Source organism: Bombus vosnesenskii, unplaced genomic scaffold (assembly GCF_011952255.1).
Source record: "Bombus vosnesenskii isolate JDL3184/JDL3185 unplaced genomic scaffold, Bvos_JDL3184-5_v1.1 scf7180000013285, whole genome shotgun sequence".
Classification (NCBI taxonomy): domain Eukaryota; kingdom Metazoa; phylum Arthropoda; class Insecta; order Hymenoptera; family Apidae; genus Bombus; species Bombus vosnesenskii.
Window position 1 is genome coordinate 3,578,692 of NW_022882938.1, and position 24,814 is coordinate 3,603,505.

The 24,814-nt window shown below is 45.2% G+C and overlaps 1 protein-coding gene across 6 annotated transcripts in view; it reads left to right on the top strand.

Annotated features, from left to right (window-relative positions):
• LOC117232218 (putative uncharacterized protein DDB_G0271606) overlaps positions 1-24,814 on the top strand; it is a 108,243-nt gene that overhangs the window by 71,171 nt on the left and 12,258 nt on the right. For 3 of the 6 annotated variants that reach the window (XM_033491449.1, XM_033491448.1, XM_033491451.1), the window contains exons 2-4: positions 1,012-1,522; positions 8,237-8,377; positions 13,412-13,538. In XM_033491449.1, coding sequence (XP_033347340.1) covers positions 1,358-1,522; positions 8,237-8,377; positions 13,412-13,538 — 433 coding nt within the window. In that variant the 5' untranslated portion in view covers positions 1,012-1,357. The remainder of the gene's footprint in view (positions 1-1,011; positions 1,523-8,236; positions 8,378-13,411; positions 13,539-24,814) is intronic. The other 3 variants (XM_033491453.1, XM_033491447.1, XM_033491452.1) reach the window with 1 other exon arrangement.

Genomic DNA, 24,814 nt, shown 5'->3' on the forward strand with positions numbered 1-24,814 from the left:
AGGAACGCGAAATAAATGCAAATGCGCGCGATTTTCGTTGGTCCTTGTTAACTTTGGCTAACGTCGTTGACTTCACGGTTCAGGGAGATTACAGGAATAAAGGAATCCTCGACACGTTATCCAGCTTTATGTGAAATTCGAAGCTCGCTGCGCGTCCCACCCCGTCCTTCTCGTACGTACGCTTTCAGAATCGAACGTAGAGACTCTTGGCAACCATAGAGAGATGCACAGAGAGGCGCATACAGAGTTGGCGAACTGTATACAATTGACGAAGCTACGCGTCGAATCGATGCCCATTGCCCTTTTCCCTTTGCGGGCGGCAGAAGCCCGGTTATAATTAACAAGAGTTGCATTACGGATATCTCTCCTTGCAAACCGAAACTCGATTTACGTACGAAATGCAGCTCCAGATTTGCGCAGCTCGACTTCAAGATGTAAATAAGCATTTCGTTCCATTTCTTTTCTTTTCTTTATTCCCATCTGACGCGCATTTAAAAAGCTTTTCGGCCTCGTTGGAGCCTGCAAACCCATTCGCCAATAATCGCTCCATCCGACTGACAAACAGCGATACCTTTCGCAATTATCCTCCGTATACGGTTCTATAAAATTAACGAAGTTCATCGTACTCTTGTGCTGGCATATTCACGATCGGCGGATAGGTTTTCTCCAGCGAATTATTTTTACGTTACGGTGGGAGAGGAAACAGGAAATAACGGTAAGCGATTACAATGAGACCCAGTGATGAGTTCAAGAGAAAACGGACGCTCTGACAGTTAGCTCGCGTTTTAATTGGCAACCGTAATGAAATCTAACGCGTGAGCACCGAATTCTAGAAGCGTTCAACTCTGGATCCTCGTTACGCCATGCAATCGTTAATTATCTTTGACAGTCGGCTGTATTCGATGACCCGCTGGTACTTCGTCCCGCGCAACCCTTTCCAGAGACAGTCTCTCCGCGTCAAAGTTACCCTCTCGTAACCGGTTAACGCTCGTTGGTACGATGTTATTCTAGAGGCGGTAGATTCGAGGAGGAACGATTCCAGCGAGCAACAAGCCCCGACGAAGAAAAAGGGAAACCTGTGAAAGTGTAACGCGAGCGAACGACGAATTAACGGCGGTTGAAAAAAACGTGCTTTTTAATTAATCGCGGAATTAACGAGTTCTCCGAGGAGCCGATGGGACCGCGACGCACGACCTTTAATTGCAAATCGGAAGAAAATCGCGCGCCACCGAAAGAAGGAAAGAAGCAAGTTCGCGAACGTTGAGCAAAGAGGAAAAGGTGGTAGCGAGTTTCGAGGATAGCCACGCGTCGGGAGGACAATCGAACGAAAATAATCGCGAAACCGTGCCAAGGCACGATGCTGGCGTGCGTTTATCCGGCGGAGAACTTCAAGTCGAAAGCCGTGACGGTGAAGCTCCGGCACGGCCGATCCAAGAGAAAACCGAAGCTGCTGTCCGTGAAGGAGAAACCGGCAGACGGCAAGCAGCCGGAATGCGACAACACCCGTAAGCTCGAGAACGAGGTAAGCTCTCGCTTCGTATTCCAACCCCTTGCTGCCATCGACCACGAGCTATTACCGACTACACTTCTCTCTCCCTACCTACTTTCATCCTCTGCGATTCTCTATTTGTTACGTGCGAGTTTCTTCCCGTTCCGCCGTTATCTTAGAAAGACATCACAGCCACGAGAAACTTCAATTATCGGTTTTATTGTTATTTTATCGCTGTGCAACCTGGACAGTGTATTCTTGACTTTTACGAATACAAGGCCGCGAAGAGAAGGAAAAAAGTAACGGAAGGTAATTTCATGGCGAGATAGATCTCGTTAAACCTGCACGATCCTCCATCGGGATCGTTATCTCTGTCGCCACTGTCCCGCGGAATTTTTTCCCATTTTACGTGCTCGCCGTCCTCCATCCAATAAATAAATCAGCCATTTATCTCGGACGGAGGACGTTCATTACTTCCTCGCGATAAAACGTGGCCGCGCTCGGAGAAGGCGGGCCAAGAAGAGGGAACGCGTCATAGTTCACAGGGACTGGATCGGTTGGTTGATCGAATAAATAATAGTTACGGCCACTTAAACTGCCGCGAGATAACTTTGTAAGGCGGAGGCAGCTGGGATTATTTCGATGAAATTCCCTTGTTATTTATGCCTTCTCACCGGCAAAATGTCTCTTCGTCGGTGAATTTCCTTAATTACCATCCCCCCCTCATCCCAGTACCGTGTGCCGCTTCGTACCAGAGTATCTGACCGCTTATCACCGATGTTTATTTAGCCGTGTTTACCAAAATTATTACAAATTTCCTATCTCGAGATCTACGTACGTGAATCAGTACGACGATAAATAAACGCTGTGTGGGGTAAGGAGACGCCACTGAATTGGATACTGATCTTCCTATATTGGTAATTATTGTCGTTGGTGATTGCGCTTTGATGATTCCCACGCAACAATCGCCATATGTACACCTGGCGATCGTAACGACATGCGTGGTCCGTTTCCGCGAACGTTTTGACTTTCGTAATCCGTTTCGACGGGGTGCTACTCGTCGTCGCGTCGCTATCGAGCGTGAAAAAAAAAAAGAGAAAGAGAACGAAACGTTCGAACATAACGGCAAAGATAATTCCTTTCGATCGTACGAATGCCAATAGTCGAAATCCTACAAAATCGTCCGGGTTCTCGAGAAACATGCCGCTGAAGTTCTCAACGAGAAGCTGTTGATAGAGTCGCGCGTCGTTCCATCGTGTCCGCGTTCCACGCGATTCAATCGCACGCTCGTTCGCTGACCGTTACGGACAAATGCTTTCGAAAAAGTTACAGTATAGTCGTTGGCAGTGTCGTGTTGCGCGATAATCGTCGGGAATTGTCCGTTGGCTCGATTTTCTCTCCAGTACCTCTTCCCTCCCCCTGCTCGTCTCTTTTTAAATGCCACTGTTCCATTTCTCGCGGCTCGTTCGTTTGCTCTCCAAAGGAAAATGACGCGGTTTGCACTAAAAATTCGATGTTTAAACGGCTGCCCAAACGAGTCTATAGTCGTTGCGAAAATTTCACTTTAAGGAACGTTCCGGAGCAAACAACGCGCCAGATATTCTTCTTCGTTCTCGACTTTATTCGACGGTGGCAGAGGCAGCTGCCGCCGTTTCTCGTACACAAGGCGAATTTACTCCTTGGAAGCCGGAGCTTCGTCTGGAAATAGGGCAATTCGTTCGGTTCGAAGGATTTTCCCGGCAAACGATTCGCGACGGGAGAATTTCCGAGCCACCCGTTAGACCGTGATTGCCGGACTCGCGTTTAACCCCGACCTCCGGCCGAAATGAGAAAGGTCAATATGCCGCTCATTTGAAGAGGCTTAGCTCTGGTAATGCTCGACCGGTTTCGTTGCTGGCCATGTTTTTACTGGAAACCCTTGATGGATGCCCACGCCGGGCTGAAACCACTCCTTTGGTCGCTGATTCTCTTTATTCCCCGATTCCCTGAGTCGAGAAACAATCAGACCGTTCGCCAGAATTTGGATAACGAGAATATGACGCTATATTTGCATCCGCTTATCTCATGCTCTGTTATCAGTGATCGTGTCAGATAGAAAGCGACAATTCGGCGCCCTACGCGTTCAAAACGCGATCTCTTTCGTTTAACACGGTTGATGAATCTTCTTAGAGCCATATTTCCTAATGTTAGCCCATTCCGTGTATTATTTATCTCGTAATTCGTATTTCTCTCACATATACAGATTATGTTTACGTTAGTCTTATACTCTCAGGTTATTCATCTTCGTATTTAATTCTAGTCAAGTACATTTCGCCGACCGAACGTATAAATAAACGATTAGAGAAGCAACAAGGTAGAGACAGGCAGAACGTTGTCTCCGTGGAACGTATTATCACTATTTATCTTATTTACGAGCGCACCTACCTAATCTTTGCGGCCATTAACGATTAATAAGACACATAACGAGAATGTACGAAAAACGAAGTAGGAGAATACGGCAAGCAGATTTACAAACGTAAATAACAGTATCCATACATTCTCAGCATACATCGTTCAATTACAGCGTAGTACAGTGAAATGAACTTCAACTCGAATTAACGCGATACAGTGTATGTTAGAGCCAAGCCCTTAGCTTGCAATATCGTAACTGGCGATACAAATTACTATTTTTGATAAAACAAAGAAAATCCTCGCGATGCTTCTTACGATTCAGACGCGTCTGAATTTCGTTTGGAAGGGCAAATTTAATTTTTTTTTATTAGAAGACGTTGCTACAATTTAGAAGACGATCTACGGACAGAACGCAGTTACAGTGATTGCTCTTATTGGGCTGATTTTTAGCTGCAAGATGACAGCGTTGTCAGTTCAACGTGCCTTCGTGGAATGTAATATCGAGCGCCGTTGAAACATTTGAAATCGTCGTACGCGAGAATCGAGCGAATCCATTCTCGCAAAGAGGCAATTCGGCCGAATATTATTTGCAAACGGAATATCCAAAGATCGCGACTTCCTGTTTGTCGTTCATAAAGCTGCCTTTGAGGAACACGCCAGATAGAAACGGCGAATGATATCGAGAATTCCGTGGGACGTGTCTCTACGACGCTGTCTCGTTTCGAATCGAGAAAGGATTGGTCGGAGCTTCTACCGCCTAGAGTGCTGCAAGTCTCCGAAAATTATACGTAAGTGTCTTCCTTCCTTGCTTCGAGGCTGCCTGTTCAATGTCCTATCGCAGAAGACGCAATCTGCTCAAAGTGGAATCTCGCGAACAGGCTGGAACAACGAGCCTTGAAACGCCGCTGGGCCAGAATAATCGAGCGCTGTAAAAAGATTAACGAGGCCCCGCTGGTGTATAAAAATACGATTTTTTTAACCGAAACATCAAGAAGAAAGAGAAAAATGGGAAACTATGTGCCACGAAGCGCAACGAGTTTGAAAATTTTCGACGCGGATCCACACGGTTTGTACAGAGATAGAATTTTCATGTTCGGAGGCGTGTAGAACGATAGCGAGAGCGAAATCTCTTCGCCTAGAACGATTCGATAGCGTGGCAGATAGAAGGTCGTTTCGAAGGAAAATCGTCGAACGTGGAACGAGACGAGACGAAAGAAAAAATCTCCTTCGAAGATAAATCCGCCGTTGGAAAGCGGCGTTAACGAAGATAACGAGAGTCGGGCGGATGGAAAACGTTCGTCTCGAAAGATCCGTTCGCACGGCTGTTTGGTTATCAACCGCGTTGATTTTGCGCAACGCAGATGGTAGGCGTGAAGATACAATTTGCTTTTGAAAATCGCGTATGTCCGTGATCGAATCGATTCGTTTTCATTTGCAAAATAGAAAGCGCGAATTACCCGTTCATGGCGATAATGAAAATTAAGTTGTTCGTAACTGAAAGGAAAATGGGGCTGATGAGCCGTGCGATCGAGCCATTAATAGTCGAGGACTCGCTTTTACTTCTAAATAACTACATGACTCGCAGAGTTATAGAACATCCGGTCACGTCTTCGAAACTCAGTCGAACCTCGTCTAACAAAGGTATTCGCCGGCCTGAAGATAATAAAATATTCTTTCGTCCATGGAGAAAATCACTCGCAGCGAGCCAGCGTCGTTAAATCGCCTGCAAAGGATGCCGAAATGAGCAAATTCAGCGAAATTTCTGTACACTTGAAACACAATGCGGCCGACGAGATAGCTCGGAGGTGTTCCTTTCCGAGCGTACAGGATAATAACAGGGCAGTCGCATCGCGTGTCCCTTCGAATCGCACTTGTTCGAGCTTCACGCGCGAAAAACGCGGCACGCTCGGAGGCATGCCAGCTCCTTCGCAGGGAATTCTTTTCCCTGGATCAGTGACCGCGGTTCTGTCTATTTACGAGCCGACGGTGCCGTTGAAACGCGGGAAAAATTTGTGGCTTTCGAAGCGAAAATCCCTCGCTCGCAGCTGCACCGGGGGTGTTTGATATTTATTCACCCTCCTGCTACCTTATCGCGCGATTTATTGCCCACTGCAGCCTCCATTCCGATCTTTTTTCTTCCTCGATAGCGGTTCCAGCGAATAAGTAGACCGCTGTGAATTAGATGTTTTTCAAAAAGAGGCAAGACAAACGTTCGTTTTATATCAATACGGAGGCAGGATCTCGGAGATTCGACGATCAAGTCGATCGTGATAGAGTTTGAAGGAGAGTAAGCAGGACTAAGAACGGGCGGCGGATAACTTTCGTGGTTATCAAAGTGCAAAGTAATCGAATTCGGATTAACGGAGGGTATCGTCGGGACAGCGGCATCGAGAAAATTGAATTGTCGGTTAACGAGCGGAGAAGTTTCCTCGATTTTCCGTTCGCCGGTGATCCTTTGCATTAAAGATTACTCCTAACTTGAACTAGAGAGGAAAGGAGAAGCCTCGATCCGCCATTTTCACCAAGGACTAAGCTAATAAAGGGGAGGAACACGAGGTGGAACGACGAGTAACGCCTCGATCGTACGACGACGTCGATCAATTCCACTGCTAATAACCGGCTTCTCTGGCGTTAATGATGTCACGATGAACGTGTGGCGAAACAAAAGCCCACGTAACCTCCAGCCTTCCCTTATTTAACAACGATTCTCGATGAATTTGACCATCGGGAATGAAGCTTATCGATATTATATTTCAGCGTTAGATGAACACGAACGTTTCGCTTGGATCAACATTCTCTGTAGAGAAATCGGATGATGTTCAATGATGCGATAAAGGAGCACGATACAAGAGGACTTTAATAAGGATTATAAATCGTACAGCTGCGCCTGTGCGGGAGGTTCGAAATCGGTCGTTTCGGGAATTAATGCTCGTAGCAACCTACGTAATAGATATTAATACGCTGGCAGATGATGAACAGAGAATTAGAGAAGATATTGATTTCGACTAAACAGCGTTAAAAGGAACTCGCGCTGTTGGATATAATCTGGGTTAGTCCGACGTCGCGCTCCACTTTCGCTTCAATTCGCTCGATCCATCGACGAACTTTTATTCGACTGACCGGCGAATCGTCCGTTAAGGAGAACGCATCGAGAGAAATTGAAATTCGAATGGAACGGTGCGCGTGCAGTCTGATTCTGTAGAATTGGGAGAAGTTTAATTGCGACATTGTGGCTTCGCTACTTGAACGAACGAAACGGAACGAAGGCGTAACTGCGACGGAGACTTCGTACAGATGGTAAATGGAATTTTAGTTATCCGGGTGATTTTCGTTGTTCGAATTATCTTGCGCGATATTTAAAAAAAAAGAAGAGATCTCCACGTTGAATCATTTTCTTGCTTATTCGGTCATAATTGTACGGATTTACGGGCAAACAGAAATCGCGAGTCGAAGAGCTCGCGAGATCCGTCACTGGGAAATGCAGCGAACGCGATACGCGAGAATCAGCGACAGACACGTTCAGCTCCTTTTCGTTGACGTACGAAGGTTACCGGGAGTCCTTGTCGCTGTGGAATTCGAAGGGCCAGGTCGACCTTGGGATTCTACTTGGTATCGGCGGCCGGTCCTTTCCAGATGGTACACGAGGTCAAGCAAAAAGAACCGCGAACGCTCCTCCAGTCCGGACCTACCACTCTTCGTCTCGCTTTTTCTTTTCTCCGCCACGTTACGCCTCTCCTCGGACACCGGCCCCCTTCCGTTTTTCCATTTGTTTCTGCTACCCGCGAAATCGCGTAATCCTCCCGGTTTCTCCTCCTCTCGTTCGTCTTTCTCTTCGTCCTCGTCTTCCTCCGCGGGTTCTTCTTCCTCTCTTTCTACCTCCTCTTCGTTGCACTCTGACTCGCCGTTGCGAAATGGCAGCCTGACATTTAGACCGTTCGGCCTGCCGTGACATCCAACGAGATTTTATTGTGCAACCTCGAGTATCGTTGCCTTTAATCGAGATGAATTTCGAACCAAAGGCGGTACGTTAAATTTGGCGAATCTGGTATCAGCGTCATTTGTATTTATAGAGGCGAGAAATCTTGCAAGCTGTGGCTAAAGAATAAAGTGCCTCGTAATCAATGGATTTCTATCTCAGTCACTGGTTTCTAAATCGGCCCTTGACTTTCTGATTACGAGATACCATTGCGGAGGAACATTTACAAACGAACAACTAAATTTTAAGTTAATTCGATGTTTTCCACAATTGTCCGAAGAAAATCCCAGTATAGAGAAGAAAATGCAGGACTAGTTTCACCTTCTCTGCTGCAGATATTTGTAACCGCTTTTCCTCATGTACTCTTAATCCTGTTTCAGTTACCAGTGGGCGGGGGTGGTGCTGTGCTGGTGCTCAGCGAGCTTGAAAGCATGGCAGCCAGGCAACAGCGGGAAATTGCCCAGCAAAGGCGCCTCCTGGAGCAGAGAGAGGCCCGTCTAGCCGTGCTTCGAGGCGCACAGGTGAGAGAGAACCACTTCTTCCAACCTAAATACGGAAATCGTTCTGGAAATTGCTCGACAAAGCTCCAGTAATATTCCCTCGGTCTTGGCCGGCTCCCGATGCGTTCACCTTCCGCTCGTCGATGAGCCCGGCTTCCGGTTGCGACTCAACCTCACAGCTCAAACACACCGCCGTCTTTTCGTTTTCGTCTCTGTATCCTCCTATCTTCGATATTTTTCTACGCGCGATTGAATTCAAATATAAAATTCGTAAAAGACAAAACAGATGGGAGACGATAGTCTGGAAGATTCGTGAAATTTTATCGACTAAAATTACGATGGATTCGTCCTTAGCGTCTCGACTACGGTTCGTTCGGAAAACAAAGCATCCTCCAGACAAAAAAAAAAAAAAAAGAAAGAAACAAAAAGGATGATTTCGAAAGTTCATGAGGTTTTCAAAACCGAAAACTCCTAGGAAGATACAAAAATATCGAACGAACATGGCCAAACAAGATCTCGATTCTATAGAAATACATTACCTTTGAGTTTTGCTAGAATTTGGCTGCGAACTTTTCGAAAAACCTATTACTTAGAAATATTTATAAAATGACAAAATAAATACGTTCTTTAGATATAGAGAATAGAGTGGTAATTTTCTCGGTTATGTCCGACGTTAACCAATTACCTTAAAGGTAGTCGCGGAAGTACTGCCGAGTCGGATCCAAAGTAACTAACTAAAAGAACACCGTGTTCAACGTCACTGTTCTTCCCGTTCGGCAGGATTCGATGTTTAGCTGTTTACAGCTGGCGAACGACGATAAAACGGATCGTAAAGAACCTTCGTTTCCCGTGATATAAAATCTTGGAATGATCCTGCGACTTTCATCGGCTGCTGCTAGTCCCCGCTGGTCTCGCGACGACCAGGGACTCTTCGGTGGACCAGCCAAGCATCCGCGTCATGAATAATTCAAAGTAATAATAGGCTGGCAAACAATTTATGCCTATTATCGACGAAATAACTGTCCATTCTGTTCGGCCTCGTCATCTCGAAGACGATCGAGCCGTCTGCAGCTCGTTGCCCACCAGCGTCGAGCGGTTTCCTCGCGATTCCGCGCGATTCATGCGCCACTCGCCACCGGAAGATCTATCACGCGCACCGTAATAAAGCATAATCACCGCGCCAAGCACCAGGGAGCTTCGTAATTCTCGATTAGGAGGTAAACGCGTTTTGTCCTCGGCCGTCCACCTCTCACGGCTATTGTAACCGCTCTCGCGTGGAATCTCGCTGCGATGCTGCGCGCTTTACGACGCTCAGGTGGATTTCGTGGATGAGAAACGTGCAACGTGCTCGCGTTATGATTGAACTTAATGTTTATCGAAGCTAATGCGACGATAATGAAGATACGACAGACTACGCGTGCGTCGTAGCGATAGAAATTCAACGCGACGCGAATAGACAGACTTGCGGGCACAGGACGCTGCGTTTTGAATATTTTTGGACACCGTATTGCCACGAGCATTGGTTCTAATATAGTATAGCTACTTTCTAGAGGTTTTAGAGGTCGCCAAAGCCGAAAATACGGGCCATTTTTTCATGGAAATAAGTCGTAAAAAATTTTGGTCAACCTGTTGATACGCGACGTTGATACGTGGATTTTGAGGATACCTTTTATGTAATTTGATACTCTTGAATTACCGTATAGCTTGCTCTTTACGCATTCGAATCGCGAGTAATGGATTAGGTTTGGGTTATTTTTTATATTCCAGTTTTACTCGGGTTTCAATGGTTAAGACTCTCGTCGATCGAATATTTATAAGAGCGAATTTTCAGAACCGTTCATTTTCGTGAGAAAGGAAGTTCGTTTTAGACTTCAGCGACCTAAAATACCCCGGAAAAGACGTATTCGGATCAAAAATTGTGCATTCCGTATACTATACTTTATCCTGAGTAAGTGACGTGCTGACATCATCTGTTACATCACCAATGACGCATAGAACGACGCGCGTGCAATTTGTGCGTGCAGAAGATGCCTGCTGCGACAGAACGCGTCATCGGAAGTCACGGCACCTCCGCACACCATGACAAGGATTTTCATACCGTTGCTGAATTCCTCGCTGACGTCGTCAGGCATTACGCCAGTACATCTTCTGCGATGGCCACCGTATTTTTCCTTCCCTTTCATCTAGTTGATTCAGGGTATCGTAACGGTTCGTACGCGTCACGAGAGTCGCGATTCAAGTAGCTCGAAGGGAATAATTTCTGGGGCTGAAAAATACCGAAGAACACCTGCTCTGGTCGAGTAAATAATTAGCAGGTTTCTATCGTTCGAAATGCGCGATAGCGAGCAAAGGGCAACCGGCAATTACATCCATCCAGCATTGTCAGTCTCCTCGAAAATGCCTAGCTAAACAGCCGGTTGTCCTCTCGCGAGATTCGATGGTAATTCGCGTGAAAGAAATCCGAAGGCCAGGTGTTCCTCCGGGAACGCCAGCGATTCGTCGTTGATGAATTCGCGATCGTGCGAGAGTCTTTCGCGTGGATCGAAATCGGACGCGGTTGACTCGAGAACGAAGAAGACAAGATGGAGTGGAAGTTAGTAGATGTACCTACCGTTAGTCTGGCATTGATAGCCATGACCTTGACCCTGTGTACGAAGAATCCGACTACAGACGTTTAAAGCGAAGAAACGCGAGAGATCGATAGAGCTCGGCGATTATGTCGCGAAATGACGCGTCATGTAACGAAGACGTTACTCGGTTTCTATACTATGATTCCTCGATTCGTTTTCATCGCAACACAATTGCGAATCACGCTGTGTAGAATAAACTGCGTCCTCCTTTTGTCGTTATTATTCGTCGGCAACTATCGATAGTTTACAACTACAACGGACACGCGATAATTTTAAATACAATAGAACAAGGTCTGTCAACGTCGGTCGATGGAACAATGGCGCGAAATAGCGGTATCGAAGAGGCCGCTATAGGGATGATGGAGGCGTTCAAATCACCGATTGAACTCGATCCGCTTAGCGCGCGATTTTAATCAAGCCGCGTCCTCTCGACTCTCTTGCAGCCTCTCGCGAGTTGGTTAAGCGCGTAGCACGCTGAATTCTTCGTCGAGGGCGACGGTTCCTTGTCTCGTGTGCTTAGCACTCGACGGCCGTGTAACGAGCTCCTTCTTCTACGATATTAACGAGATTAAGAGCCTCTACTGCGCTCCGCATCCACTTCGTGTCGTTAGCTGGCGTCGGTCTAATCTTCCAACCGTTACTCTCAACAACGAGCCCTGACACTTTGTTAGATCGCGTGCAAAAGTCTTGAAAAATATCAAAGCTAGAGAGAAGACTAGCAGGATGGCACAGCAGCAAGGGGATTCCGCTCGCTCCGCTGATTGAAGTATACAATTACGATTAACGATGCGACTATCTCAGTCAATAACACGCTGTTGCCAAAAACACGTATTACAAGACAAATCTACGTTTTTATGAACGCAACTAAAAATTGAATCATCGCTTGGATACCAAATATTTAATATTACGTATTTAAATTACTGTACCTTGAACGTTCTATTTATATGCATGACGTTTCGTAAGAGGATTCGCTTCAGCAATGGCCAGGAGACACAAAAGTAACGTAAAGAATTCATACGAACGTGTGACCTATCTGATCTTCTTTCCAAGTTATGACCACTTCTGTGTTATCATAATCCGCGACAGCTTATCTTCATAGAAAGTGCTCGAAGTGACCACCCTCGGTTTGTATGCTTTCAGTCGTCGCGTCAAAGAATCTGGCAATCTCTCCAAAATTCCAGGTGGATGTCGAATAATACAGACCGAGGATAACCATTTCGAGCACGTTCTACGAGGCTAAGCTATCGCGGATTTTCGTAAGGCAAAAGTAGCTATAACTTTGAAATACGGCCAAATAGGACACCTGTTCATACGAAGTCTTTTCATTATTTTCGTATATTCTGTTCACTCCTGATGCGGGCCCCACGTGTTATGAAACATCCTGTATTTTCGAATACTACGCGCATTCTGTCCATTTTTGTCAAATCTTCCATAAGCAGTTGAAAGCCCGCGGTCCAGCAACTGATCGGGCCAGCGTTCCTTTCAACTCTGCACAGTACCAAAAAAGCATGGCGGAAGTTGGCAGCTCTTTCAACGATTTCTTGTCTCCCATTTCTCCCGTTTCCACCCTCTGATACAAAGAGCTCATCAGTCATCCCGATAAAATCGAGCCGAAAAATCCCACGATACACATGGAGCCTCGTGTCACTAGCAACGCGCCAGCTTCACGAACGATTCGAAGTAATACCGGGTAGACGGCGACAGGACTCAGCCAGGATTTTCTAGGACTTGAAAGCCTTAATCCTCGGCGTGATGGCTCTATTCCTGGGACGAGACGAGACGAGCTCGATACCAAAGATAGTGTGGGTCGCGGATCCCTCCATCCGGTATCGCTTTAACATTGACGGGCGAGCTGCTTTTGCTCGTAAGCTCGGGGACTTTTTAACGGTTGACAATACGCGCCATAGAACGTTCTAGTACTAGCAAGCATCCAGGCGAATCTTACTTTCTACGCGAAAAGGTTGACGGTAATTTTAGTGGGACGATTCTCTGGTGGATTACCGGACTCTGGTCCGACCGCGTCTGCTAAATTCCACGTGGATTTTAGAGGCGATTTCCGTAGAAGACTCGGTGTCCGTTTTCTCTGGACGATCGTAACGTAGAAGGAGGGTGATCGTTTCATCGGTGGAGGGTCCGAATTCGTCGCTGGTTAAGCTCGTCGGAGGCAGCTCGTTTCGGTGGATTTGGTCGTTTCGCGAGCGATATTAATAAAAAAGGCAAGGTAAACGAGAGAGCTGCTGGCAGCGAAGCGTAATGCCATAGAGAAGACAACGGGGCTCTCTCTGTTATTCGGTAACCGCATGAAATATTCTACGACCTCTGCGTCCGTCTCTGTCCCATTCGTTAGTCAGTATTCACTTTGGATCCGCTCTGTTATTCCGCTGCATTCAGCGCCGTATTCAACGAACGGTGTTTACTGTTTCAGGAGCCAGCACAGCAGGACAAACTCGCCAGATTGAGGCACAGGCTGGACCAACAACAAAGCAAGCTGAATCGGCTGCGATTGCTCAGATCGCAGACCGACCAGTCACGTGCCAACAACGCCACGTTGAGTGAGTTTATTAACAAGTCTCTTTCTATCTTTTATTCCATCCAGTTCGATATATTTCATCTTTGTTTTGGGTGTCGTATGTTAACACATAGGAACTCCCTGATGGAGCCACTACTATCCTCTATTCACTCCGAGTACCGTACATTCGTTAGAAGCTATTCGCGAATCCCTATAAAAGATCCCTATAAAGCAGAGAATCCCCGTAAAATGTCCGATGATAAACTTGTTTAATCCAATTCGCCGGGATTATCGACGTGCAGAGCGGCAGCGGCATACTGCGTTGGAGAGTGAAAGTTTGGTCCGGACGCAACGAATCGTGGCCGAGGAAATAAAGAAGAACTTCTCCAGCCATTTTGGTACCGAGGATATCGTTCGAATCCGGCACGATCTCGAGCGAAGAAGGAACGAGCTTCGTTATCGTTTCGTTCGTGTTGGCGAGAGACGAACGCAGCAGGAAGGCGAATTCCTGTAATTTCCAAGGGGATCGAACGTCTCGTAAAAGGATATCGAACGAGCCAGCACGAAGGAATATCGGATTCAATAAAGATTTCGCGGACAAAATGGTCCCCATTCGAGGCAAATGGCTTTTCTCGGCCGTCTCACTCCCATTTTCGGGCTGGGATGATACATACGCCGTATTTACGGCCACGATCTACCACGGCCCCGTTTTGGTCTTTCCGTGGAAAGCAAGCCTGCAGGATTTGCGACGAGATCCTTGGCCAAGGATCGTGCAACATCGTAGCTGTCTTTTCCATCGTCGAAGGCTAAAACGATTCGTGAGATAGAACCCCGAAAGTGACAATGCTAGGTTCTTGTCCCATACAAAGATCTCTCGAGCTGGAGAAGAATCGATATGGTACGATCAATCGTCGTGTTTGATTCGAAATCGCTTGCACGTCCTAAGTTGCCGAACACTCACGCTCCAACTACGAAAGTTCTCTACTGAGATAATTCGGTATTCACGCGCCTGTTCCCCGTTAAGCAAGACGCTTCCTATTCTTAAACCCAATTCCCTTTCGGACGAGGAATTCCAATTGGTCTCGTTATGAACGACACCTCTTCGGTTCGAGGCTTTCCAAACATCATCTAACTTGGTTGGAGAGGAGTTCCACTTACCAATGAGCGAAGCATCACGCGATCCTATTCGGAAGAACCTCGACTCGTTACCACCATCCATTTCCAGCAGCTCCTGCCGAGTGGTACGCCGCACGTGATTCGACGTCTGTCTGTTGCCGATTCAACCACTGCTGCATCATCGTCCTCGTTGTCTTATCCGCTGCGTTCGCGGATTTTCTCTACTGGAAGTCTATACGTCTTTCTCCAACAAGTTTCCCGCAAATTCTCCTCAAGTCACTTCGCGACTGAAAGGCGGTAGACCGAGATCAGCCCGGTGAAAAGTGCAATCGGTCGAGAATAAGGTTCGGAACGAGGACAGAACCCGAATGGAACGATCCGATCGCGTTACCAGCGGAAATTCGTGTAATCCACTTCCTATAGAACGTGAAACTTGGTCCTCGTTCGCTGATAGATTCTCGTTTCCGCGGCTGGGAGCTCGTACAAATGCAAATAGTGGGAATTCATCGTCGGAACATCTTGGATAACCGTTCGAAGCATAAACTGCGTCGTACTTGCGACGAGTTTCCGGCGCGACGTCTGGAACAGTGGTACGGATTCGAAACTTTGTATCATCCTGACCCAATATGGTGCGGCGGCCGCAAACGTTAGTATCTACGCTTTATCCGAATAATAATATCCGAGAAACGTTTATAGAGCGCGTTGCTTCCGTGTTTTGCGCCTGATTCTTGCGTGAAAATTCAATATAAGAAAGACGATAATTTTCCGAAGGAACTTTTATTTATTTATTTTTTTTTTTTTTTTGTGTCTTAAAAATCGGACAGACGAAATATTCTCTTCTCGTTAGAAACACACTCTACATCTCGTTAAATGAATTTCAACGTATCATTCGACGAATCTCCGTGGCAAAAAGAGCTTTAAATTCGCCATACTTGCAAATACGTTGCATTCTAGATGCAAAACAGAGGGTTGTACGACACTCGGAATCAAAGACAGTCTCTTTTAAATATACCCTCGACGCGAAAGCCTGGCGAAGATTCAGCCAGAACGAAATAGACGCGACCGTAATCCTCGTAATCCCGGCGTTCTACGCGCGATGCGGTTTATTTAAAAAATCCTGCGAATTAAACGGTCGACTCCATAGTAGCTGACGGGGCGGGCTTTAATTAAAGAGGGCTTTCCGGCCTCTCTCGTACGTTTCACGGACGGAATTAGGGTGGCTCGAGTGAATTTGTCCCGGCAAAAGTCACGACCGTTCTTCCTCGCGTCGGATGAATCATTCTCAGATACGTATCGTTGGCCTCGCGATCGTTTATTTCGCGTCTGTATTTACTGTATTTACGTTGAAATGTCTGCCGAATCGTTGCGAGGTTCGTCCAGGATTTCATTTCCTGGCTATCGGTGTCGATGCCACCGGGGGAAGATCCAATTCTCGACGTTACAGCAGGTGAATCGCTTCGTAGGGCGAGAAGTAGGGTTCCAACTACGTCTGATATGACAGAAGTTTCACGACGTCGACGAGTTTACTTCGTTCGAAGATAAACCTTTTTGAGTCGCGCTGTCTCCCCCGACAAAGAGTCTGTTCCTTCCGAAGAGACGATTCTTTTAGTCGCTCCGAAGGTAAGGGACGTTTGACGAGCCCTGAAATTGAGTTTGCCGATATTTCAGTCGTAGCAGGGTGGAGCGACTCTTTTTTCTTCTTTTCACGGAGACAAACGTCGTCGAGCAGAATCGAATATCGCTTTGTTTTTTATCGAAGACGATATTTACTACTGGAATCGAAGTTGCTCCCATTTTTTCTCTACGTCGAGGGGATTCCTTCGATATAGAAACAGCGTATCGAAGCAGTGATCTTTTCTCTTTTAAGGAAGCGCAGATTTCAAACGCATCGAATACCAGTTACAGGGTGTACCGCGTGCCATGGCCAACCGACCAGGAGGTGATCCTACGCGCAAAAATGAGTCGAAAACGTGGAATAACGTTTTTTTATTCGAGGCTTCGTTTTCGAGAAAATCCAGTTCGAAGATTTGTCAAGTACATTCGAATTTGACTAAATTATCCGCTAGATATGGACAAATAATCGGTAGAAGGCTATTCTAGAAGCGAAAATAGGTGAAAAATGTGGAAGAAAATCTTTCTGTTTAAGCCTTCGCTTTTACGAAAATAAAATTCGAACATATTTAATTAAGAATCGACTCAATACACGCGTATGACAAAGTTTTCCTTTCCTTTTTCTCCGACGTGAAACGTCACGCGAAAACAGATCAATTTTCAATTAATTTTCGCATGTAGGATAACCTCCTACGGACTATTATTTACTCGTATCAAGCCGATAATTAACCAAATTCAAGTATTCTCGATAGATTTTCAAAGTTGATTCTCTCTGAAACCAAGCACGGCACAACAAAATTTTATTCCACGTTCTCGACTTATTTCAGCACGTGGAATCACCACCTAGTCGATTGATCACGTTATCTGGAACACTCTGTATATCTCCGCGTGAGAATTCGATTTGGAAATTGAAGAATGGTCGTTGGACCGAGCAGCAGGAGACACTGTTTAGATAATCAGCTAAGATAACCGTGCGGCATCGAAAACCGGAACCATCTATCCTCTTCTCGCGAAACAGCGAAAAGTTTGGAGTTAGCGCCGCGGGAATTTCAGCAGGAATAAATCTCCCACGGAGTTTCCGTCGTAGTGAAATCCGGTCCGCTAGCTGACAGACGTGGCGGCGTAATCGGGCAGACTCGTATTTTCCGTCTAATAGTTTCCACTTCGCCGCGTAATGGCCCAACTTTTTGACAGACCATGAATTCTAATTTCGACCGTCTCTATCGGAAAACGTCGCCTCCCCCCGCCTGTCTCAACTTGAAAAGACGCGCTTATCTCCTACTCATCTTCCTCGAAGAGGAAACGTAGCTATCTGGAAGATTGTTAACAAGGTAACTCGTCGACCGGAGTAATAGGAGACAGACTAACTGGCTGGATCGAGGATGCAGAACGGTTAAATCGATATTCAATCGGATAATGGAAGCCCTAGAGGCTTCTGAAAAACGGAGATTGTCCCATGATCCGTTTCTCGAGACTCGCCACGGTTAACATTCTGAATGTCGATAATGACGTGACTGATGCTAATGGCTTAATCTCGAAAGCAAAGAAGATTATTCCAAGTCGTTCGTCGTAACGCGTGAAACGCGAACGCAGTTGTTATTCAAATAGATTATAATACACGGTGTAACGTGGATTAACGCGTCCGAGGTACAAGGTGTTAATGCGTTCGCGGAACAGCAGTTTGGAAGGTAAAACACCTAGCCGTGATTACGAGTTACGCTTGGCCTTTCTTCGAAATACGCTTGAAAATAGGGAATTACAGTTTGGAATGTCGAGATCGTAAAACTGAAATTCGACCGCGAAATCTGAAGCGAATAAAGCGAATCTTTCTGGCCATTTCAACGAGTGGAAATTTATCAAAGCGTAGGTTTCCCAGCAATGACAGGTTCGCCACGTTCTAAACGTAAAAGTCACGCCAGCCTTCTATGAATTTCAAACGATCTCGTTTCCCGTCGACGGAGCATGTACAGCGATCTTTTCCACATCGCGAACCTTCCTTCCACGAAATACATCCGAAATAGATTATTTCGGACAGATCAGCGGAAAAGTCGAGTCGATAATTTAGAATCTCGTGGGTGAAAGGTTAGCAGAGAAAATTAAAGACGGGCTGCGACGTAGGTGGATCCTCTTGATAACGGACGGTAATTTCGTACATCGTCCACGGTCTAATTTTACCATATCTCGAGGCGTTTCTTCTTCCACGCAGATATTTCCCGAGATTTTTGCTCGACGAAACGGAGGAAGTCGAGGGAGATGGTCACAGAGGGCGTGGAATAACTTGGTCCGACTTTTCCTCATTTGTGTACATAATGTGTTTTAATCCCTGCCGGACGATAAAAGTGGGGAAACGTGATATAATTTTTCTCTTATCTATGGTCGATGTTTAAAAAAGAGAGTAAGATACAATTAGAAAGCGCGTTATTCGAAAAGTAAGGCAGAGATACGGGGAAAAAGTGCGAAAGTAGGAAGAAGTCTAAAATACCAGAAATACGAAGGTCCCTCCTTCATTAGTTTAAGAAGCGTAAATTAATTTTCCTCGAATGGCCACGAGTAAACTTAGGTTGAATAAACTTAAGCCGATTTCCATGTTTCTAAAACGGCGAACTCTGATACACTTCGGCACAGTTTTAAACACTCCTGTGTTTCTTGGCAGAGAATTTCGGGACTGTCTAAGACTCTAAACCTCGTGATAGATAGAGATCCTGCTTAAATTTCGCCCTCGAGATATCTCGATATAATTTCATCGTTTTGCGACGAAACTCCAATGAAATTTTCAATGCGAAAAATCGCCTGATTTCCTTTGATGTAATAAAAATCGCGCACCGATCCTTTCACGGATTCGACGCTTTTTCCCTCTCGAGTTCCGCCATTATCTCTGATGCCGAACAGACGGAATCCAATCGTACAACTTTGGCCGATCGATTCGAAGGTAAAGTTGCCTGTCGAGGAATCACGAGATCAGGAATGGAAACGGTTGCTGAAAATAGCAGAACTTTTTTTTCGACGATGCACAAAGACGAAGTCTTTCGTCATCCCCCTCGTCGTTTCTTGCACTCGCGAGCTCGATACTTTGCATTTACCAGGTTCCTCCTATTCTTCGTATTCCTCGGCAAGTCGTTCCGCGAGAATAGACTGATGCGCGCCCGACGAAAGGGAAAAACTCTCAAGTATCGACTCGAGCTACCTTAAATTATTAATCGAGAACGGAAGCTGCAGAAAGGAGGATTCACAAGCCTTGATCCAATTGAAAGCCAACACGGATAGAAATTCTCGCGCGAGTGCCGAGAATATCATCGTTCATGCTTATGTACGACGAAGCAGGAATCACAGTTAAAGGAACATAAATTGCAATAGAAATCGAAGTCTCGTATCAAATTTCTCCTACACAAACCTGTTAGATTGTCGCAAAAATTCATTTAATTTTATCGCTCATTAAGTCATTATATTAGGTCATCCCATAAGTTCGTGCCGACTTTTGTGTATACGTTTCGTGTGTCGATTTATGAACATACGGCGATAAGGGACCAATGCACTTGAGCTTAGCTGACGGAGAACAGGCTAGAGCAGATTTTCATGGGTGTAAGATCGTAATATAGTGAACACAGTGACTTCTAACAGTAAAAAATCACGAGTGAAATGCGTATCCATTTTCGACATCTCATGTTTTATGAATTTCGGAAAGGAAGTTGTGTAACAATTGCCACGAAAAATATATGTGCTATTTACGGAGAAAATGCGCTTTCATCTCGCACCTATAGGAAGTGGTTCCAACGTTTTAGAGCTGGGAATTTCTGTTTAGAAGACGAGGAACGCTCCGGCCGTCCTCCTCAGACAGACGAAGATAAAATTCGGGATCTTGTTGAAAAATCACGAAGTTTGACAGTTCAAGAGACGTCAAATGTTCTGAAAATACCTAAGACAGCGATTCATAGGTGTTTAAAAAAAATAACATATATAACCGCTCGAAAAACGACACGAACTTATGGGATGACCTAATACATACGATCCACTCTCGTCTATATCATTTTTCCAAAACTGCTGTGATTCCTCTAAAAATATTGTATCGTTATTGTTCAGGATTTTCATCTCATTCGTTAAATCAAAGTCTTAGTTGCAATTCTTAGTGCGCAAACAATTTTCTAATGGAAGCAACAGATAGCTATTTCTCGGCAATTTTTAACGTCGAGAGATCTCCGAAGAGATGGAAGAGGCTGATATGTGAAAATGGATCGTATATAATTCAGTGATATTATACAAGGCATGAAATATTATACACTAGCAATGTCTAGCAATGAAACGAAAAGAACTTTCGGTACAACCCACTGTAAACTCTCGTGCGCGGATAAGTACGATACAATTGAAGAAGTTTTTAAATTGACCGGCAAACTTTCGCCTAGTGTCTATCGCAAATATGACGAGCTCGAATTCAAAGCGTACCGCAACGGAAATATCAAAGAATCGGGCAGCTGTTTTAAAACGGTTTCGTGGTTTGAAAAGTGAAACGACTCGTGGAAGCGTACCGTTTGTTCTCGGATTCGCGGCAGAAGGAAAGAAAGAGAAAAAAAGTAACGATGGAAGGAAAAAAAAGAAGAGTTTACGCTCTAACGTTCGTTTAATTAACAACGCGAGCAGTACTGCTTTTAATTGCGCGTCTAACGAGCGAATTCTGTATCTTTAGTTTCACCAAGCGGGATGAAAGTGGGAAGAAAATCTGTCGATCGATCAGCTAATGCGCACTCCTCGCCAATTAACGATTACACGCATTCATTTTACAATCATCGACCGTCTTATCGTGTCTTCTCACTTGGATTCATAATCAATGGGTCATCGTCCTTTTCGCTTATCTTGGAAGGATTTTAGCCTGGTGGAGAGGAGCTTGCGAGACGCTGTCAAAACACTGGATGTTGATAACCAGAAACTGTATGCATGTACATGTATCCATGTAACGTGTAATCGCGAACAGTCGCAAATTATTAAATCGGCTCGACGATTTTCTTCAGCCGAGAACATGTCTGGTGTTGCGGCAGTTTTGCTCCCGTTGGTTGTCTAAACGATAGTCAAATCAGGAATAGCACTTCTCCTTTTGATTTGAATCTATTCTTCAAAAGATGGAAGAAAATGGTTATCTCCACGAAGAATCCACGGAATTCACTTTCAAGGATCGATGTACTCGCGTATTGATTAAGATTCGAATTGAAGCAACACAGTGAACAGAAGTACCATCGAACGTTCACAGGGTCCACACAGAACGCACGACACTGACTGCAGCAACAGGGAACAGAACATCTTGAACGAAGAAACAGTGTGTGAAAGGATAAGGAAAGAAATGAACGGCTATAACGATACAATGGATAGCGATAGACTTTTGATTAATCTACAAGCGATTTTCAAAACGTGTTCGCGTCTAACGAGCGGAAGACAATCCGCGAGACAGCTGCGGTCATTGAGGTTTCATTTATGCAAGGAATCAACTGGCTCTGACAGTAAGCCACGAGGGAATAACAAGACAAAACGAAAATTATAATATCAATGATTTGCGAAATGTGTTAACGTGCTGCAGCACGTATAGAGTAGCTACCCTCGCTGGCAACCACATTTTCGAGTCTCCTCCGTCTACATTTCACGAACTGGGTTAACGCAACCGTGACCCTCTTCCGATCGCGAAATCTCGTTTCAACGGAGCACAAATATGATCGAGCGAACATTGTTCGCTTTCCAGCGGAGAACAAATAAGAGGAGCGACGAACGTGATCCCCCATTCCGTTTCCTCCTCATCTATCTTCTGCATAGGGTTGTTCGTCTCCTTTGCACGAGATGCGTGGATCGTTTTAGAACGAGTGCTCCGGAAGACTGTGCCTGAAGTACTTGGATCGCGAGTTCTCATCTCTATTTTCTCTAGAAACGGGGCTAATTTCTGGGCTCTTCTTGTTCCACGAAATTGTTAACACATTGCCGTGAATTTGACCCGAAGGGAATTTCCCGTATGATCCAAATGGTTCAAATTGCTTCTGATAAAAAATACCGATGGCGGTGTTTCTCTTTGAGTGTTCCCCGTGCGCTGCTTTTAAACTTTGAGCGTGAGTTTATGTTTGCTATACTCTCGAAAGTTTCGTATAAACTCCACTCGTGCAACACGCTAGCTATTCCAAATGTGATTACTTATATACGTGTAGGCGGTGAGTCCTAACCTTGTTTCACGTTTCATTCTTCGAACACTGTCCGGAGTTCATAAAATAAGTTACAACTTGAAAAAACGACGGAACGAGTTTTTTTTTCGAGTGTCAGAGTTTTTAAGAACGCTCGATCTCGCTACTCTCTTAAACGTCTCTTCGTGTTTCCAGCGATCCTTTATCCTTCGCGTTTCATTTTGGTTCTCGTGCAATGCTCCGTAGGCTCTGCCGGTCGGGAAATCTCGTTTCCATGGGAAATAGAGAGGCTGGAAGTAGCTTCGCGATAGCAAATTTTGTAAACCTTTCTAAAAACGTGTCGCCACGAAGATAAATAAAGATCATTGACCCATGTACAAATTCTTTGCATTTCGATTTCTCTTTCACTCGAGAAATTTCGTTCTCGTGGAAAATGAAGGCTGGAAGCAACTGTGCGACGAAAAAGACCTCTAAGAAACGCGTTGTCGCGAAGAGAATCGAAAACCATCGACCAACGTACGTACAAATTGCTTGGATCATCGACGAGATCGGATGCAATGCTCGTTCGCGATAGCAAGAAATCATCCTCGCCCTCTCTACGAGCCGGCAGTCGAAAAGTTTCGTCTACGAAAGAAAGTAAAACAACGACTTGCCGCGACGAGCATCGGTAACCATCGGCTTTGCAGCTTTTGAGCACTTTGAAATCTCGCTGGCCTGCCTGTCGACAGGGAGAACGCAGCGGAAAGTTTTCCAGCGAGCCGAAGGACGCTTTAGAAGCGCCAGGCTTCCACCTGGAGATTTGGTATTCAAGATGGAACGCTAGTCGAAGCTCCCTTGGTCGAAGTTTCGCAACGTCCCGTCAAGTCCTGCGAAGAATAAGAGAACCGATTTCTCAGTCCGATTTTTCGAAGGCGTCGCTTTTATTCGGGTCTTACTATCAACGTAAAAAGGGGAAGAGCGTCTCGGAACGCCTTTGACTCCGTCGAAACGCAAAAACGGGATCGCTTATCTTCCCGAGCTCAATTTTGAATCGATTTCTCTCGTGGGCTCGCAAAAAATCCCTCTAGGGAGTCCGATATGTTATGAACTGGCACTTCTTCCTGGTTAAACTTTTCACATAAAGAAGTTCCTACGATACAAGTTCGCGTAAGTCTTATCTAATTACGTCTTTTTCTTAAAAACTATTGCTCGATCCTTAATGGGTCACTGATTAATCCAATTAGTCACTGATTACGCGTCTATCGAAATTAACTTTTCGCTTATTCATATATCGATCCTTAGTATGCTTTAGTCGTAATTAATACCTAAACTACGAAATAAGTTCAAGGACAAAGGAAATTAATTTTTCCGTGTTCCTTAAAGAAGATACGCAGGACTGGAAGTCTAAAAAAAATAGAGTTAATCCAACACTTTTTTTCACTTACAGGTATTTGATAAAAGATTAAGACTTTCTAACTCTGTGTTTTTATTTCTTTTATTAAATAAAATTACAAAATAGCGGAGTGATATTGTCTTACTTCATATTCAGTGGAACCTTGTTTGCTTGCAGCCAGTGGCAGACGTGGCTGGAATGTAAAAAATAAAACATTTTTATGCGAACGTAAACAAAAATAGATCATAATGTAGCGTTTGATGACTTTTTTTAGTGTCTTAATCCGCTGAGTTTCTACAAACGTTTAAAGTTGTTTTTCTTTGCCGGAGAATAATATTTTGTCTCTCACAAGCCCCCACTTTTCGAAATTATGGAAAAATCGTGTGCTACATCGAAGGTAATCTATTTTTGTTTTTAAGTTCGCGTACAAAATGTTTACCTTTTACGCTGGATATGGAGTCAGATAATGTGGCAACCACTCTGCCATTTTGCAATTCTACGTAATACAAAAAACATAAACACAGACTTAATACATACGCTTGAAGTTTCCTATAAAAACCTTCGTCGTTTACCAAATATTTGCAAGCAAAAAGAAAAGAGATGTTAAATTAAAATAGCATACCCCCTTAAGCTAAGTCTCGATCGACAGACAATCGCCCGCAAACACGTGTCACAGCCAATCAGCGTCCATCTCTCGTGGAAAATCCGCAGAAAAACAGATGCCTATTTGACTGCGACATTTGTTTGCGAATAATCCTCTGTCAGTACAGACATTTAGCCTCGGTAAGAATCTTCAAATTTCGTTGCTCGGGAGTTACTCCAAAGTCAACGGAAAATCAAAGGCAAAGAGTAACGACGGCATTCACGCAAGATACTCGAAAGATGGACGACAGGAAAATTGCCAGGGTACTTCGATAAATTTGAATCAGGACACGGCGCTTGGCGTATCGGAGGCACGCGGTGCTCGCGTATCAGAAATCCATTCGGTCGGCGTAGACACGGAAAACACGGTGTATCCGCGGCACGGATGCCGAGAGGCGTATCGAATCTCGAAGCCGCGCGACAGCCGGGAAC